The sequence below is a fragment of the Panthera pardus genome, unplaced genomic scaffold (genome assembly GCF_024362965.1).
Source record: "Panthera pardus isolate Hobbes unplaced genomic scaffold, ASM2436296v1 HiC_scaffold_8, whole genome shotgun sequence".
NCBI classification, from domain to species: Eukaryota; Metazoa; Chordata; class Mammalia; order Carnivora; family Felidae; genus Panthera; species Panthera pardus.
The window spans coordinates 56533119-56548331 of record NW_026527013.1 but is presented as its reverse complement, the minus strand read 5'-3'; the positions used below and the strand labels follow the sequence as shown (position 1 = coordinate 56548331).

Sequence of the window (15213 nt, the reverse complement as noted above, 5' to 3'; positions counted from 1 at the left end):
AGGTGATAACAGCAACTCAACCTTCCTGGCTTAGGGAACAAAATTAGTGACTTGGCAACCAACATGAATCTGCCTCCAACCTGGGTGTCTAAGAAACAGCCCTTGATAATTGTCCTTTGATTTAGATCATGAGCTCCCATCTGCCCTCTCCCCGCGCACTGCCCCCCCCCCACCTCCACGAATAGGAAATGTCATTTCAGTGGTTCCTGAAAACAGCAAAATGATTACATTTACATACATTTGCACACCCTGCCCCCCCACCCCCATGCAGTCCCTTTGCCCACTGCCTCTGGGGCCTGTGGGGAGTAGGGGCGGGCCGCTGGGGCTGCAGCCATTGCCTGTGCCTTCCGCATTTTAAGATGCTTCAGCTCCAAACCTATAATTTTGAACGAGGGTAAAAAACCTCCAAGCACACACAGCAGCTTTTAGCTTCTATCTGTGTCCATCCCGGGCAAGTGGCCAGAGAAAAGCTAACACGTTCACATCTTTGGCTACGGGTGAGCTAAAACCAGTCCTTCTCCACCTCTAAAACGAAGGGCTCCTCTGTCAACACCAGATGACTGGCTGTGGCTTCCCAGAACACTGGATGAAGTCCTGCTGGAGCGGAGTGGGAAGGAGGGGAAGGAGTGCTAGGAGCAGTTAGCACTGTCTGCCAGGGTGATCGGAAGGGAATGTGGAGATACACCCACTGAACGTTGCCATTGATGAAATTCAGAGAAGATCGAAAAGCGGTGGTCTGAGGGCAGGTTTCTTTGGCCCACACAAGTTGTTTTTCCTATTTAAATTTTTTTTTTTGAGGAGAGAGAGAGAGAACGAGCAGGGGAGGGGCAGAGATAGAGGGAGAGTGAATCCTAAGTAGGTTCCCAGCTGTCAGCTGAGAACCTGACACGGGGCTCGAACCCATGAACCGTGACATCATGACGTGAGCCAAAATCAAGAGTCAGACGCTTAACCGACTGAGCCACCCAGGCACCCCTGTGTTTTCTACTTTTTAAACTTGAATTTTGTTACCACTATTTATAAAGAGGAAGGTTTTACCCCCAACCTCCCCCCCCACACACACACACCCAAAATTGGATTTGGGGAAATCTCTAGAAAACCACAAAAACTAGCTCCATGGGCCTTTATTCTCACGTGGCAGCTGGGGCAAGTGGGTAAGGCTGTGCACTCCAGGTCACTGCCCCCACCGCCAGCTCCTCAGGGGTATCATCTACCTGGCCTGTCACGCTCATGTTTGTAAGCCCGGGTTGATCACCAATTTGCTCAGCTGGCAGGTGGCAGAGGGGACAGCTGGAAAGACTCCCAGAGGGTATGTGTTGTGGCCCCTGAGAGAGTGAGGGTGGCTGTCCCGGACCACCCAGGGAGAGAGGAAGGAAGAAAAGTTCATGTTTTTGAGCATGAACTATTTGCTCCCACGTGCTGGGGGTTTCTATGCAGGAGCTCGTTAAGCCCACAGAGCAAACCGCTGGATGAAGTCATATGACAATCCCCATTTTACAGACAGAGAAACTGAGGCTCAGAGAGACAAGGTCAAGGTCACCTGTCTGGTGAGAGGCAAAGGCAGGAGCGTCTGGGCCCTGTCCACCAGGCTCCCCAGCTTCTCTCTGGGGGAGGAGGGACGGAGCCCTGCTGCCCTGGGGTGATTGTGCCTTAATGCAGTGAAGCAATAGGTCTTTCGGATTCCATTTTCCTGGTGCTTATAAATGGTCTTTATTTGCTTTCAGTAAATACTCCCCACATGAAAGTGGTCACCTGATGAGGCTGCTAATGAAACCCTCCACAGAATTTTATCTGCTAATTACATACAACATAAAACTTAACAAAATAATAGACGATCGGCAAACCCGTGGTCTTGGGTTTTGTTTTCCTCCTTTTTCTCACTCTTGGAATTGCTCACTTTATTGGATGTAAAAATTGTGGCTCTAAACCAGCTCCTTGAGAATTCATCATAGGCTAAAACGCTCACAACGATCTATCGAAACATCCACATGAACTGTCTTAGTTGCGGTGACCAGCATGGTCAGGTGGGGGCCTTAAATGTCAGGGGAAGGGGCTAGAACATGGTGTGTTACTCAGGTGTGACCCTGGGCGAGTCCCTTCCCGTGTCTCAGCCTCAGTTTTCCCATCTGTACGATGAGGGAATCACACGGGTTTCAAAATTTTATTTCAGAAGCAGAAGATCTCAGACAAAATATCAAAATATAAACTATCAATGTGCACCTTGAATAGAGGGCTACTGCCAATGAGTCAAAAAAAAGACAACCATGACAAATTTGCATTGATGATCTTGATTCTTCACCCCTCCATTCACACCCTATCCCTTGTGGCTTTGTAGGTCCTCCCATCAAAGGGAGAGTCTATTCCCCAAACCCTGATTTTAGAATCAGACATGTGACTTGTTTGGTCCAATACAATGAAGCACAGATGATAGCATGCCAGTCCCAGCCTAGCCCTCAAGTAGCTGTATGGCAATTCCACCTGCTCTCTTACATCAAGGTTGTCACCCTGAGAGGGACATGTCTCACCTGGCCTGTGGGTCCTAGAAGGAGGGTGAGAGACACAGTCACTCCCAGCTGAGCCCAGCCTGGATTAGCTGACCCTGGATTCATGAGAAATAATTAATGTTAGCTGATGTAAATCATTGAGAATGGGGGGGGGGTAAGTTTGTTACACAGCAATAGCTAACTGATACATTGATGACAAAATTGGGCATATGACTAGGTTTCTTATAGTATCTCTCTTTTGGAGTGGCAAATAAGCTTTAAAAAAGTCAACATTTGGGTGGAGGACAGAGAAAAATATAAATGGCCGATAAACAAAAAAAGTTCACCTTCCGTAGCCATCCGAGAATTTGAATTCAACTTATCAAATTCAAAGTCACCCATCAAACCAGTAAAACTAAATATACATAGATATGACAATGTGATGTGCTGACAAGGATAGGGGAAATCGAATCTCTCATATCCAGCTGGCAGGTGTGAGAATCGTGCAATGCTTTGGAAATCAATTTAGTAGCATCGAGGCAAACTCATAATGGGCACACCCTTTGCCTTGGGAAACCCCAGCCCCTGGGCCCATGGAGGCTTGTACAGGAACATTCACTGCAGCACTGTTCAGTATAGCAAAACTCGGAAATAAGCTTCTGTCCAACAATAGGGGAAGAAAGAATTCAATTGAAATGAAGCTATATGATAGAATAATACAAGGAGGGGAAAAAACAAGAGTTGAATGAGACAAAGTATGACCAAGGTCATGCAAATGTATAAAAATACACACAAAACAGCAATACGTATATATATTTTTTACCGATGCTTATTATTAACAATAAATGTTGCTTTGGAAGGACATGCTGCAAATTTATAAAGGTAGCTGCCTCTGAGAGGGGAGAGAAGGGGGAGAAGGCAGAAGGTAAATTAAATTCAAGTCATATTAGTTTTTTGCTCTTCTGTGTTTTTAAACACCACCACCATATTCAATTTTTTTCCTTGTGAAAAATCAAATGACCCATGAGACAGCCTGAAGCAGAGCTGCTCGGAGGGGTGTGGGTGCCGGCCCTGGCTCCCTGCGCACAACAGCCTGCCCCTCTGGGATGGATCCCCCACTGCCCGCTCCAGGTGGGCAGGGGCAGGAACTGGTGTGGGACAGCGAACCCTGCCGCCAGTCTGAGTGGATTCGGATTCTGGTTCTGCCACTTGCCAGTCGTGGGACGCCAGAAGGGTGGCTTAACCTTGTGTGCCTCGGTTTCCCCACCTGTCAATAGCTGAGGTGAGGATGAAGCGAACTAGAGATTAGAAAGGGCTTCGCATGTGCCTGGTTGCAGTGGGGGAGGGGTGCAGTAAATGTCAGCAGCTTTGCTCGCCTGTGCAGCCCCAGGCCTCTTCCGTCATTCACGCTGGCCACAGGGAGCCATGGCTGGCTATAAGAAGTGGTGGCTACCTGCCAAGCTATCTTTCCTTGGCCCTGGTGCTTGGTCTGGTACCCTTGCAGCCATTTGCCAGAGCCACCCAGAAAACCCTGTGCCAGCAGGAAGGGCCGAGGGGGCCCACCTCAGGGTTCAGCCATGTCATTCAGACTCTGTGACAAGTGGCAGGAAACTTGCCTTCGATGGTTCAGCCAGAAGGGAATCATATCATGCTTTGTATCAGCCACCTACTGCTACAGTAATGCTGCCTAACAAACCGTCCCCAAAGTCAGTGGGTTTTCACACCTGTCATTTATTCCAAGTCATGGATTTGCAGGTCGGTTGTTCCAAGATGAGCAGATCCATATCAGGTCCCCCTTTAGGTGTCTTTTTCCCTCCTTGCACCAGCAGCTACCTGGGCTTCCTTATTATTACGTCAATGGCAGAAGCACAAGAAGGGTGTGTGGAAACTTCAGGTCCCAGGCTCTGAGGCTTCAGGTCCCTCCCACCACATCCTTCCAGCCAAAGCAAGTCACAGTACCATGGCCAACTTCCACGGGCAGGGGATATACTTAGCCTCTCGTGGGAGGTTCTGCAGTTACATGCCAAAGGGTGTGCATGCAGAGAGGGAGGAGCCTGGAATAATAATGCACCTGCTTCCTGCTGGCAGCCATTTGGGGTGATGGGCAGGACAGATGCCAGCATGGCCATTTCGTAGAACAGGGGACTGCTGTGGCCCAGAAAGGTAAAATGATTTCTCTTCAGCCCCAGAAGGTAGGCCTACACTCCTGGTCACCTGATCTCTAAGCTTCACGCATTCCCCACTCACCTAGACCTTTCCCGCCCATCCTGGATGTCCCGGGTCCTAGGCTTTCTTCTAGCCAGTCCATCAGACCTTGAAATGTAACATTTCCAGACTGCACAGAGAACAGGAAGATGCAGACACAGAGAGTTAATTTTTGCCCAAACTTAGGAATTCTGGAGGAAAAAAAAAAAACCTATACGCAATACTATATTTTTAGCGCTAAATGGTGCTAAAAGCATTTTTTGGCACCCTTTGGGCGGTTCGTTTGGGAGCGGAAAGCTGAATGTGCTGTGCGTCCCCTGGTTTTGTCAAAGCACTCCCTTCTGGCAAGGTGGGCCTGCTTCTGGCAGCCCGTGCATTCACGGTCCTTTGTATGTGCATTAAAATGGTGGTCGCCTCTGGGGAGAAGAAAGCCCGGGCCTCTCACCTGTATCTGGCTCTCTCTCTAGAGTATCTGAGATGGGTAAAGGGAAGAAAATGCCATCATCACAGAGAAAACCAGCAGATGCTGAGACCTTTCTATTTTGATCTGAAAGAAGTTGAGCGTGTTGATACACTGACCTCCACTCAACTGTGAAGGATTGCCATACATGGACGTGATCATCCTGTTGCCCTCACTAGCCATGGGGCAGGAATGGCCAGAAGAGCCAACTCTGGCTATAGACATGACGGAAACCATCCGCTGAGGATCCTTCCAGGAAAGAAATCTTTAGTCCTTAGAAGGAGACAGGAAGAGATTATCCCTCTGCTTCTCTTCTTCTTCTGGATGCTGCCATGTCTGGACATGCTGTGATGCCTGGATCTTGGCAGCCATCTTGCATCACTGAGGGGGACCTACCTGGGGGCAATACTGTCATTATTGTGCGTTGCATGCCAGGCAGGCCCTGTGCTGAACGTAGGACATGGATTGAATGCTTTCTAGATCTTCTTAGGTGCCAGGTCCTGAGGACACAGAAGAACAGGCCTCAAAGAGGTCCCAGCTGGGGAGGGATAACAGGGTCAGACAATGGCAACACAGCACAGGGAATGACAACAGAGGTCCAGGGGGCTGGGGGAGCACCCTCCCTGCTGCTCACCTGCTGCCTCTGCATCTCGCCATTCTGTAAACAAATGTTCTCCCACCATCTGGGCTCCTCATGGGCCCCGTGCCAGCTTTCCCCAACAACAGTGACAGCAGCATATGTGGATTAGCACCTCCTATCAGTTCATTTTGTCCTCCCAGGATCCTCATGAGGAAAGCGTCCTCCCCATTTTCCAGTCAGGGAAACCAGGCCCAGGGAGGTGACGACGCTTTTAGGCTTTTAGCTTCGGCATTAACTTCTCAGTGTGGGCGGGCCACAAGGGCTTTGGTGCCCTGGAGTTGTCACTTGTCCCCCAAGCGCTTCTGTGCCCAGTCACCCCCACTGCCCAGGGCCCTCAGGACCGGATCTGCCACACAGAACGTTCCTCATTCCTCGGGGAGCTGGGCCCTCCCCCTCGGCTTCTCCCTCCCCTGCCGTCCCCTCTGACAGTCAGATCTGCCATTCCCTACGGGAGAGGAAGGCACCCCTAGTCACCAACCCGCTGCCCAAAGAGAAGGCCCCACACATGGCTTCTGGTTTACGTTTACAGTAACTGATGGCACCGCCGTGCCCACTTTGCAGAGGAGAAAACTGAAGCCCAGAGTGGGGGAGAGCAGAGCAGGAGCACACAGGTGGGAGAGGGTGGGTGCAGGACTACCCCAACCCTGGCTGGTGTCAAAGCCCCAGGGCCCGGGGGTGGGGGTGGCCTGGTTGGCTGCTTCTACTAGAGGTGAAGAGGTGGTGGTGGGGGGGGGAGCTGGTGTGAACAAAGGGACCGCACCCACCCCAAGGGCAAGCTGGCTGCAGCAGAGTTTAAGCAGGAGGGTGTGAGCGGTCAGATCTGTGAGCAGCGGGTTGGTGCAGGGGACACGGAGGCTGGCACCTCATCCCAGGGGAGGCTCCCTGGGCCAAGAAGAGGGTCGTGGGGAGGGCAGATTCATGGGAACTTGGAGACTGGCCACACGAAGGGTATGGGAGAGGAAGGTCTGAGGGGGGGACCCGAGTTGTACAGGAGCAAGTATGTCCACAGCGGGGGGAGGGGGCAGGGGGGAGAGCTCTGGTGGTGGCCAGATGTGGGGGCGTGGCTACAAGAGGGGGCCTGCCAGGCTCGTGTTGGGGCGCTGCCATTGAATTGGCTGGGATTCGGTTCGGCTGTGGCAGAAGACTCACTGGAAGCCGCTGGGAGTGTCCTTCCTTCCTGTCAAGGGAGGCCGTCCTGGGCGGGGCACAGGCTCCAAGGACAATGGCTGAGCCATTCTGGTGGCCTCCTCCCAGCCAGCTCAGCCAGGGTTGGGACAACGTGGTGCGGAGGGCACCGCCTCCCGTCAGTCCAGTTCCTGAGCTGCCCGGGACACCACTGCTCACATTCTGTCCCCAAAACATAGTCACGTGTTGGCTTCCAGCAGCCAAAACGGCTGGGACACCTCGTATGGATTCTGGCCGCTGTCTGCCCAGCTCTGAGTCAGGAAGAAGGTGGATGATGTGGGCGACAGGGGGTCTCCGCCAGAGGCGCCTTCCAATAGCCTGCTGCCTTGGGTGGCCACCTGGTCTCTCTAGGCATCTGCCTGGGACGTGGGACAGGAGAACCTGCCTCAGGCACTTGGGGTGAGCCTGCGTGAGAGCTCCGCGACGGCGGAAGCCAGGGCACGAGGGGGCTGTGGAGGGTGGGCAGAGGACCACCCCGAGGGGAGCGGGAATGGGGAAGGCGGAGGGTGAGGGGCTGGGGAGGCAGGAGCGGCTGCCAGCGAGCAGTGGGGCGAGGTCCAGGCTGCAGAGTCAGTGAGAGGATCAGTGACACCAGGGAGATCAGCCGGTGCGGAGAGTGGGTGCAGAGACCAGAGTGACACGAGGAAAGGACAGCTGCAGAGTGAGAGGCGCCCGAGAGAGAGAGAGAGAGAGAGAGAGAGAGAGATAGGGGTGGGACACGTGGTGATACCTGGTGATGTGTGGGCGGGGCTGCGGCATCCCCAGGCACCTGTGGGGGCCCCGTGGGAGGGGGGTGTGGCACAGAAGGGCAGCGGAACAGACCCGCTCCCCAAATCTCTGTAACCGGAAGGAAGCCAAGTCACCGGAGCCTGGGTCACGTCCAGGCAGGACGCACGCGGATCCGGCAGTGATCACGCCCCTCTTAAGAAATTAGATAGAGCTTTATTAAATAAACCAAGTAGAAACGCGGCTATTTACATCCAAGTCGTCAGTTTGAGCTCAAGTGATAGGCAAGGCACAATTCTTCCTGTCTCCAGCTTTAGAAAAATAAATCGCACGGCCTGGACCCAAAGGCCTGCGGTAGGTTCACGCTTGCGGCTCAGAGTCCAAGGGGACGACTCCCCCCACACAGCGACCCCGTGGGCCGGGCTCGGGGTGCGCCTCCAGTTCTTCCTGAGAGCGGCACAGCTCTCGGCCCAGGGCGGAGAGGCCGCGTTCTGGAGGCCTCGGGTGCTGAATGAACGAGGGGGCATCTTCTAGACATCTTCTCCTTCCCGGCCCCTTCCTGGAGGGCAGGCCCACCCTCCTCACTGGCCGGGTCTGGCTCCGTGGCCTGCTGGGGGGCTGCCGCGGGGAGACTGGTGCCCACACGGGGCAGGCCAGAGGCTCAGGGCTGCTGAGGTGCACGACCGTGGTACAAAAGGAGGAAGGGAGAACACTGGGTTTTGGTCTGGTGCTCGGGCGGAACACAGTGGCTTCTCAAAACAAACAAACAAACAAACCAGAAGAAAAGGTCCCAGTCTCTGGCTCAGGGATGTTTTCCTAACTACGACTCCAAAGTCCCTGTGTGGGTAGAGAAGCCGGGATAGGGAGGAGGAGCCGGACCCCAAAGAGCACCTCGATGGAGCTGCGGCCAAGTCCAGGAGACGCTTCCACGCGCAGGAAGCAACCACAGAGGACGCCGTCTATATTCACAGTGGCCCCCACGGAGGCAAAGAGCAGCCCGGCTTGTGGCTCCTGTGGCCCGTCGGCGTCTCCCGGTGAGGCTGAGCCAGTGTGGGGTTGGGCCCCGTTGGCGCCTACCTGAGGCCTCCGTGCAGTCACGGGGCCAGCTTCGGACACTCATGTCTGCTCGCTCCCCTCATTTCCTGGCAGGGCCGGAGTAGGGGAAAAGTAAAGTTTCCAAGGAGGGGAAAAAAACCCCACAAATGTTAAGAAAAAATCAAAAAGTCCTTTCCCTGAGGCCACTTCAGGAACATCCCTTACAGACCACTAGTGAAGGGAGCTTCACCTGCTCAAAGTCTCGAGAAGGGAGTGGTTCCAGAGACTGCGGGGAAGGAAAAGCGTAAGTGCACGTTGTCCAGAAACCCTAGACAACCGGGCACAGAGGAATGAGCGAGAGTCTTAGCCTTTGTAAGATTCTGAAGTAAGAACAGAACAGAAAACAAGAGCCAACAGAAAGCCCTACACGGAAGGGTGAGCTAGCGGGCACAGCCTAAACTACAGGTCTACAAGAACACAGCAGGCAGCGACACGGGCCTGGGCCAGGGCTCGGGGCCCAGGGGTGCTCCAGGCCAGGCCCACCGTGGGGGCGCAGGGGCGTCAGGGCCCGGCCCACGGACTAGTGGGAGGGGTACGCGGGGCTCCACAGCCCCGACGGAGGGCTGGCTCTGCGGATGGGAGGCAGTGCGTTGAAAGGCGTCGGCGATGAGGCAGCAAAATCTAGGGAGAAAAGAGATGAGGTGACCAACAGAGCATATGGGAGAGCTCGGTGCTCCACAGGGAGCCCTCCGTGCCTGCACCGGAACAGCCGCTGAGGACGCATCCGCTGCCCAGCTCGGCCATCCCCCTGACCGTGCCCCCAGGCAGCCCTGGGCCAGCGATGTGAGGTCACCCAGGGAAGGGGTGACAGCTGGACGTGCCGAGAGGCTTGGAGCATGAGCCCTGACCTCCCGCAGCTGCAGAGTGAGAACAAGCAGTGGGTCTTAAAACCATATGGGCGCGTCTGTGGGTCCGTGGGGCACGCAGGGAGCGGGGCCTGTCCATCTGGGCAGGAACAGCCTCTTGGGCAGAGAAAGCCGCATGAACAAAGACTCCAGGGCCTGGAGCGTTCAGGAGGTAACGCAACTACTCCACTATGGCTCCGACACACAGAGGGAGGGGTTGGAAGATGGGATTAGAAAAGGCGAGTGCCCGTCGTAAGGATGGCTGAATGACATTTGCAGAAGACTATGATTCCAGGGGTCCAGGATGCACGTGGGATCTGGTTACCCAGGAAAATGTATCTATATACATAACTGCATCCTTTTCCAAAAAGTTTCAGACTCTTTGAAGCCTGGCCATGCCCCTTTTGGGTCAGCAGACACCATTCAAGGATTCCTCCTATAGGGGAGAGAACCCTCAAACGGAAAAGATATAAAGGCCACCACGTGCAGCTGTGAAGGTTGGGCACTACACAAGGTTCAAGGGACACCGCTCCCAGGGAGAAGTGTCCCCTGGAGTTGTGTAGGATCACCAGGGCCTCAGGGTCACCAGAGACAACTGGACTCGAAGAGGAATGGCTCCTGTGATTCTCCTCCATCTGGGAGATCCATCAGCGGGACTGTCCAGAATCCTCACCTCTGAGTCAGTCAGTTCAACCCAGCTTAGAGCCCTCTGCAGCAGCCCCAGCAGGTAAGAACCAGTCCCAACACGCACCCCTGCAGAGACGGCCCCTGCTACCAGCCCTCCACCCTCCACGGTTCTGCCGGGGGAAAGCTCTCCTTGCACAGGACCAGCTCCCAGATCTGCCTTCTGGGCCTCACACCCCAGCTGCCACTTTTGTGTGGGGCCAGAGCTTCTGAGACCTGGGGTTCAGGGCCTTGATCCCCACAACCCTCCCTCATAGCCCTGGCTCTGCCTGGCTGCATCCACAGGGTGGTGACTCACAGTGGGGGCTGTGGCGAGGGCTGGCTCCGGGGGAGAGGCCTGGGGGTGCAGTGAGCTCCCGGGGTGTGCAGACCGTGTGGTAGGCTGCAAGACAACATGGCTGGTTAGAGTTGGGGTCGGGGGGGGGGGGGCAGCCCAGGGGACACAATGCAGCCCGCCTCACCTATGATCATGACAGCAGTCCCAGCCAGCAGGGCAAAAAGTGTGAAGAACATGACCTGGTAGGAATCCAGGAAGTGCTGGAAAAGGCTGGCTCCATCTGTAGTCAATGGAAAGACAAGTTACCAAACGGCCACGTGGAGTCCCCTTGTGTCTCTGTGCGTGGCCGGAGGGCGAGGCGGCCTGCCTGAGGCCTGGGGCAGCAGCCGGTCCTGTGGGGCTGTCACTCCAGTGGTCCGTCCTATTCCATCTTGGGCCACTTGAACCGACCCGCGTCCACCTGAGGCCCTGCTGGGAGGAGGGTTCAGTTTCCATACCCATTCCGGGGAAGAGCAGAGCTGTCTGGGGGAGTTCGGAGGGTAAGGGTGGCCCAGGAGTCAGCCACGTGCCCGGAAAGGCAAGGCAGTGTGGAAGATGTCAAGCCAGGAGCTGCTGTCATGAAAACGGAGGTCAGGGTTGGGCAAAGGCTCTGGACAGGGATGTTGCCGCCCTCAGAACTGAGGCCCATGCACCACGGGAGCCCGGCATCAGCTACCCCAAAGCCACTCCTCCTTTGGGGCCCTGCCTCGGGGTGGCCCAGACTGTGGCTTCCTCTTGCATCTCCCTCTGCCTCATCCTGGGCCCCTCCTCCTCCCCTAAATGGGCTGTCCTGAGTCAGGACACATCCCTGCTTGATGGGAGGAAGGAGGTGGCCTCTTCAAGTGCCCCTGACATTGGCCTTAGCCCCTCAGGCTGTTCCTCTCCAGACCTGACCAGGCCATTTCCCTGCTCTCAAGAAAAAGCCCAAGCCCCTGGCCGGGGGTTCAAGGCTCCTCATGGCCCGGCCCCTCACCCTGCATCTCACCCCAGGGCCCTTCTGACTGCTCGGCCCTCCCCCTGGCTACTCATCCTTCCAGACCTGAAGGAAGCAGTCCCTTTGAACCACACCCTCAGGCCAGCAAGTGTAAAATCACCCGCTCCGTGTGCCCCACACTTCTTGAGCCCCATGTTTAGGATCATTCCTTTCTCACTGCGTCTGTAATATTCCATGCCCTGTTTGAGGTGGGGGCTTCTCAGGCATCTGCCCAGCACATGTGCTGCTGTGCAACAGGTGCTCATACACGACTGCGGGATAAATGAGGCATCCGTTACTGAGCACCTACTGTATATGCTAGGTAGGCCCTGTTCTAAGTGCTGTCCCCACATGCAGTACTCAGCTCCCAGTTGGGGAAGACCAGCGGAAATTATAATTAGTTGTATTAATTATTCCCTAGGCTGACGGTGGGGAATAGGGCTATGGAAGAAGGAGAAGGATTTACGTGGGAGTAAGGTTCAGAATTTCCTAATATCTGAGCAGGGAATGTGTGAGGAAAGGTGGGTTTGACTGAGGTGGGGACGTGGCCAAGGGGCTATCGGGGGGAGAGGCGTCCCAGGCAGAGGGAACAGTGTATGCCAAGGGCTTAGCTGGGAGTTGCACGTGTTCCCAAAGTAGGAAGAAGGCCAGCGTGGCTGTAGCAAGGTGCCCAAGCGGGGAGACAAGTCATCGATGGTTTGGGGAGGCAGATTATGTGGGGCCGGCCTTTCAAGACACTGGAGAGGCTTGGGCTTTACCCCCCAGGGGAGGTGGGCGCCAAAGCAGTGCTGAGCAGAGGAGGGGGTACAATCCAGTCACATTTCAACAGGATCCCTCTAGCTACCCGAATGGGCCAAATCCACTTTGTGGGACAATCTGCATTTCTGAGTCCTCCAGGTCTTGACCCGCCCCCCTCCTGCTCTCCTGCCCAGATTTCCACCCACAGCCAAGACCACCCGGACCGGCCCTCCTCGCCCAGGTCCATCCCAGCAGTGTCCCATCCCATGACTCACGAGGACCAGGCCCTCGGCGATCCATCACAAAGGCCACGGTGACCGGAATGGTGAGGGCTTGGTTAGTCATGGGGCTGGAGAAGGTCAGGGCGGTGGACAGAGGCCCCTGACTGCCAGCTGTGGGATCCGAGATGCTGACTGTGTATGTGATGAAGCTGGGGAGCCCCAAAGACTTTTCCTTCTCAAAGGCCAGCACAGCCGGGGACCCTGATTTCACCTGGGAGAGACAATGCAGCTGGAAAGCGGCACCCCCACCCCCACTTCCGCCTGACATGCTGTGCTTCCCTCTGGGGCCCAGACGGTAGGGGTGGGGACCCTTCCCTGGTCCACCTTCCTAGGTAGGCGATGACGCCTGGGTACTTCTAAGTGACAGCGTGAAATCTGCAAAGTCAGGGAAGGAGCATACTGTCTACACTTGGGAGTGTTTTTAAGGAAAGGACAAATCAATATCATTGAATTCTAATCAAGTGCTCTTTAAAAAAATGCTAAACCAACACGAACTACCACCAAACGCCAACTTTCCAAGGCAGTAGCCTGGAGCTCTGTTAATGGCCGATCGCCAGCAGCTCAACCCCTGGACTGGCAGACCCTCCATCAGCAGCAATGAATTCATCGCCGTCTCGCTCCAAGAACGTTCATCCACGTCCACGTTTGCTGCAGTGAGACCAGGGATACGGCAAACGGAGGAGCCAAAAACCCCTTTGTCACATCACCCCAGATCTCTTACCGGCCTGCTGGGCTGCGGGACCTAGGACATCGTTCACCTGGCATTCACCAGATGGGGACACTGAGGCCCAGGGCTAGGGACTCGTCCCCAGTTGCGCGGGCATCGGTGATAAGTTAGGGGTTATAGCGTTTCTTCCTCCCCCATGTCAGTGTACGTTCCTGCACTGACTTCATTCACTGAACATACTAAGTGTTCACTGAGCACATACTATGTGCTAGGTACGCTCTGTGCTAAGTACTGCCCTCGCATACCGAGCTCCTGGTTGGGGAAGTCCGGCAGCATTCCCAGTAACTAATTCAATGATACAAGCTCACAGATAATGGTATGGGGGAAAAGAAAAGGTTAAGGGTATTTACGTTTAAAAAATCTTTTTTTCACTTTTAAAGAGAGGTGGTCCATGACTTCCACGTTTCACCTCGTCTTCCCTGCCTTCCGGTCCTTTCCAAGGCCCCCGGCTCATGCATGGACGCCACTCACCTCCAGGTTCTCGAGAATCTCCACGGTACCAAAGACCTTGACCTCAGAGCTGGTGAAGTGGTTGCTCAAAAGGATTTCAGCCTGGTCAGTGTAAAGCCCTGGGCTGAAGGGCACCTCGGCACCAACGTGCTCGCCAGAGATGTGGCTGCCGGGGATGGAGGCGGTGACCAGCAGCGCTGTCTTCTTCATGCTGAGGTGTTTCAGCTGCTTGTCCGTCAGCCTGTGCATCGTGACTGAGCAGAGGTACCGGCCTGTGGAGACAAGCAAGCTCTGAGTTGTCCCCTCTCCCACCCACGCCCGGACGCTGCACTTTCTCCTTGCTCTTCTAACTGCAAAACTCCTACGCATCCTTCAGAGCCCAGGTGAGGCGTCACCTCCTCCAGGGACCTCCAGGGACGTCCCTCTTCAGCACCCCTGATCCAGCTTGGACACCCTTTCTGTGACCAGCACTCTCGCTCACTCCTCAGAATCCTCTGCTCGCCAGATCCCCACTGCATGGACGTTGCCTGGGGAAGGAACGTCTGGGCCAGCTCTGCACTTCAGGGCCTAGCCATCCTGGCTCTCAGGATGGGGGCGAGTAAATAATGAACGGATACCGTGACCCGATGCTGAGCTACAGGCTGAGCTGGAGCGGACTCCCAGTATGGCCCGTGGCCCCAGATAACAGCAGGAAGTCCTGTGAAGGTGTGGATTGGGGCTACCTTGGTGTTTGTTGGACCCTCCACGCCTGGCCCTGGGTAGATAAATGAGTTCAATGCACACTGTTGAGCAATGCCCTGGAAAGTACCTGGAACCTGGATGCCTGGGCTGGAGTCCCCTCCGTGCCCTTGCCAGCCAAGTGCCCCTGGCTGAGTCAGCCTCCTTGCTGGCCTGGTTTTCTTGGATCAAGTGGGAATAACTTCACACCCCTTCATGGGGCTGCATTAGCCAATAAACAGGGCACGGGACCATCAAATACCTGTTCTGTCTCTGCACTTGGGCCCCACACAGGTGCCCTGAGGACATACCTCCTGCATCTTAGGCAGCGGCCTGGGTGCTGACCCCGGGCCATGGCAAGCTGCAGGCTGGGCTTATTATGGTCTGGTGTTGTGCCCTCGCTAACTCCTCCTAATTAAGACTGGGCTGCATGTTCTTGGAAGGAACTGAAGAATGGTCCAAATGCTCATCGACACTCATTATCATAATGACACTGGGCAGCTACTGTCGAGGACTCGATAGTATATGCTGGGCACTGTGCTCAGCATATGGCAGGAACTATCCTACTGAACCCTCGAAGCACCCCACGTGGGCACCCCCCTTCTCAGACACTCCGCACCACGTGGCCGGCATGCCCGGGGCCAGGCAGTCACTCCAGCCCATGGCGCGGGCATCAGGGGCAGTGGAA

At 55.2% G+C, this 15213-nt stretch overlaps 1 protein-coding gene and 1 long non-coding RNA gene across 4 annotated transcripts in view; both read right to left on the bottom strand.

Annotated features, from left to right (window-relative positions):
- Positions 1 to 435: 435 nt before the first annotated feature.
- LOC109261553 (uncharacterized) lies at positions 436 to 7642 on the bottom strand. Its single transcript, XR_002077437.2, has 3 exons — positions 4731 to 7642; positions 2526 to 2599; positions 436 to 775 (listed from the first exon to the last, which is right to left on the bottom strand). It is a non-coding gene; the product is annotated as an uncharacterized LOC109261553 (long non-coding RNA).
- Positions 7643 to 7895: 253 nt separating this feature from the next.
- The window catches only part of NUP210 (nucleoporin 210), a 109246-nt gene continuing 101928 nt past the window's right edge, over positions 7896 to 15213 (bottom strand). For all 3 annotated transcript variants that reach the window (XM_053898569.1, XM_053898568.1, XM_053898567.1), the window contains exons 36-40: positions 13830 to 14080; positions 12626 to 12842; positions 10785 to 10880; positions 10622 to 10705; positions 7896 to 9415 (exon numbers count right to left, since the gene is read on the bottom strand). In XM_053898569.1, coding sequence (XP_053754544.1) covers positions 9315 to 9415; positions 10622 to 10705; positions 10785 to 10880; positions 12626 to 12842; positions 13830 to 14080 — 749 coding nt within the window. In that variant the 3' untranslated portion in view covers positions 7896 to 9314. The remainder of the gene's footprint in view (positions 9416 to 10621; positions 10706 to 10784; positions 10881 to 12625; positions 12843 to 13829; positions 14081 to 15213) is intronic.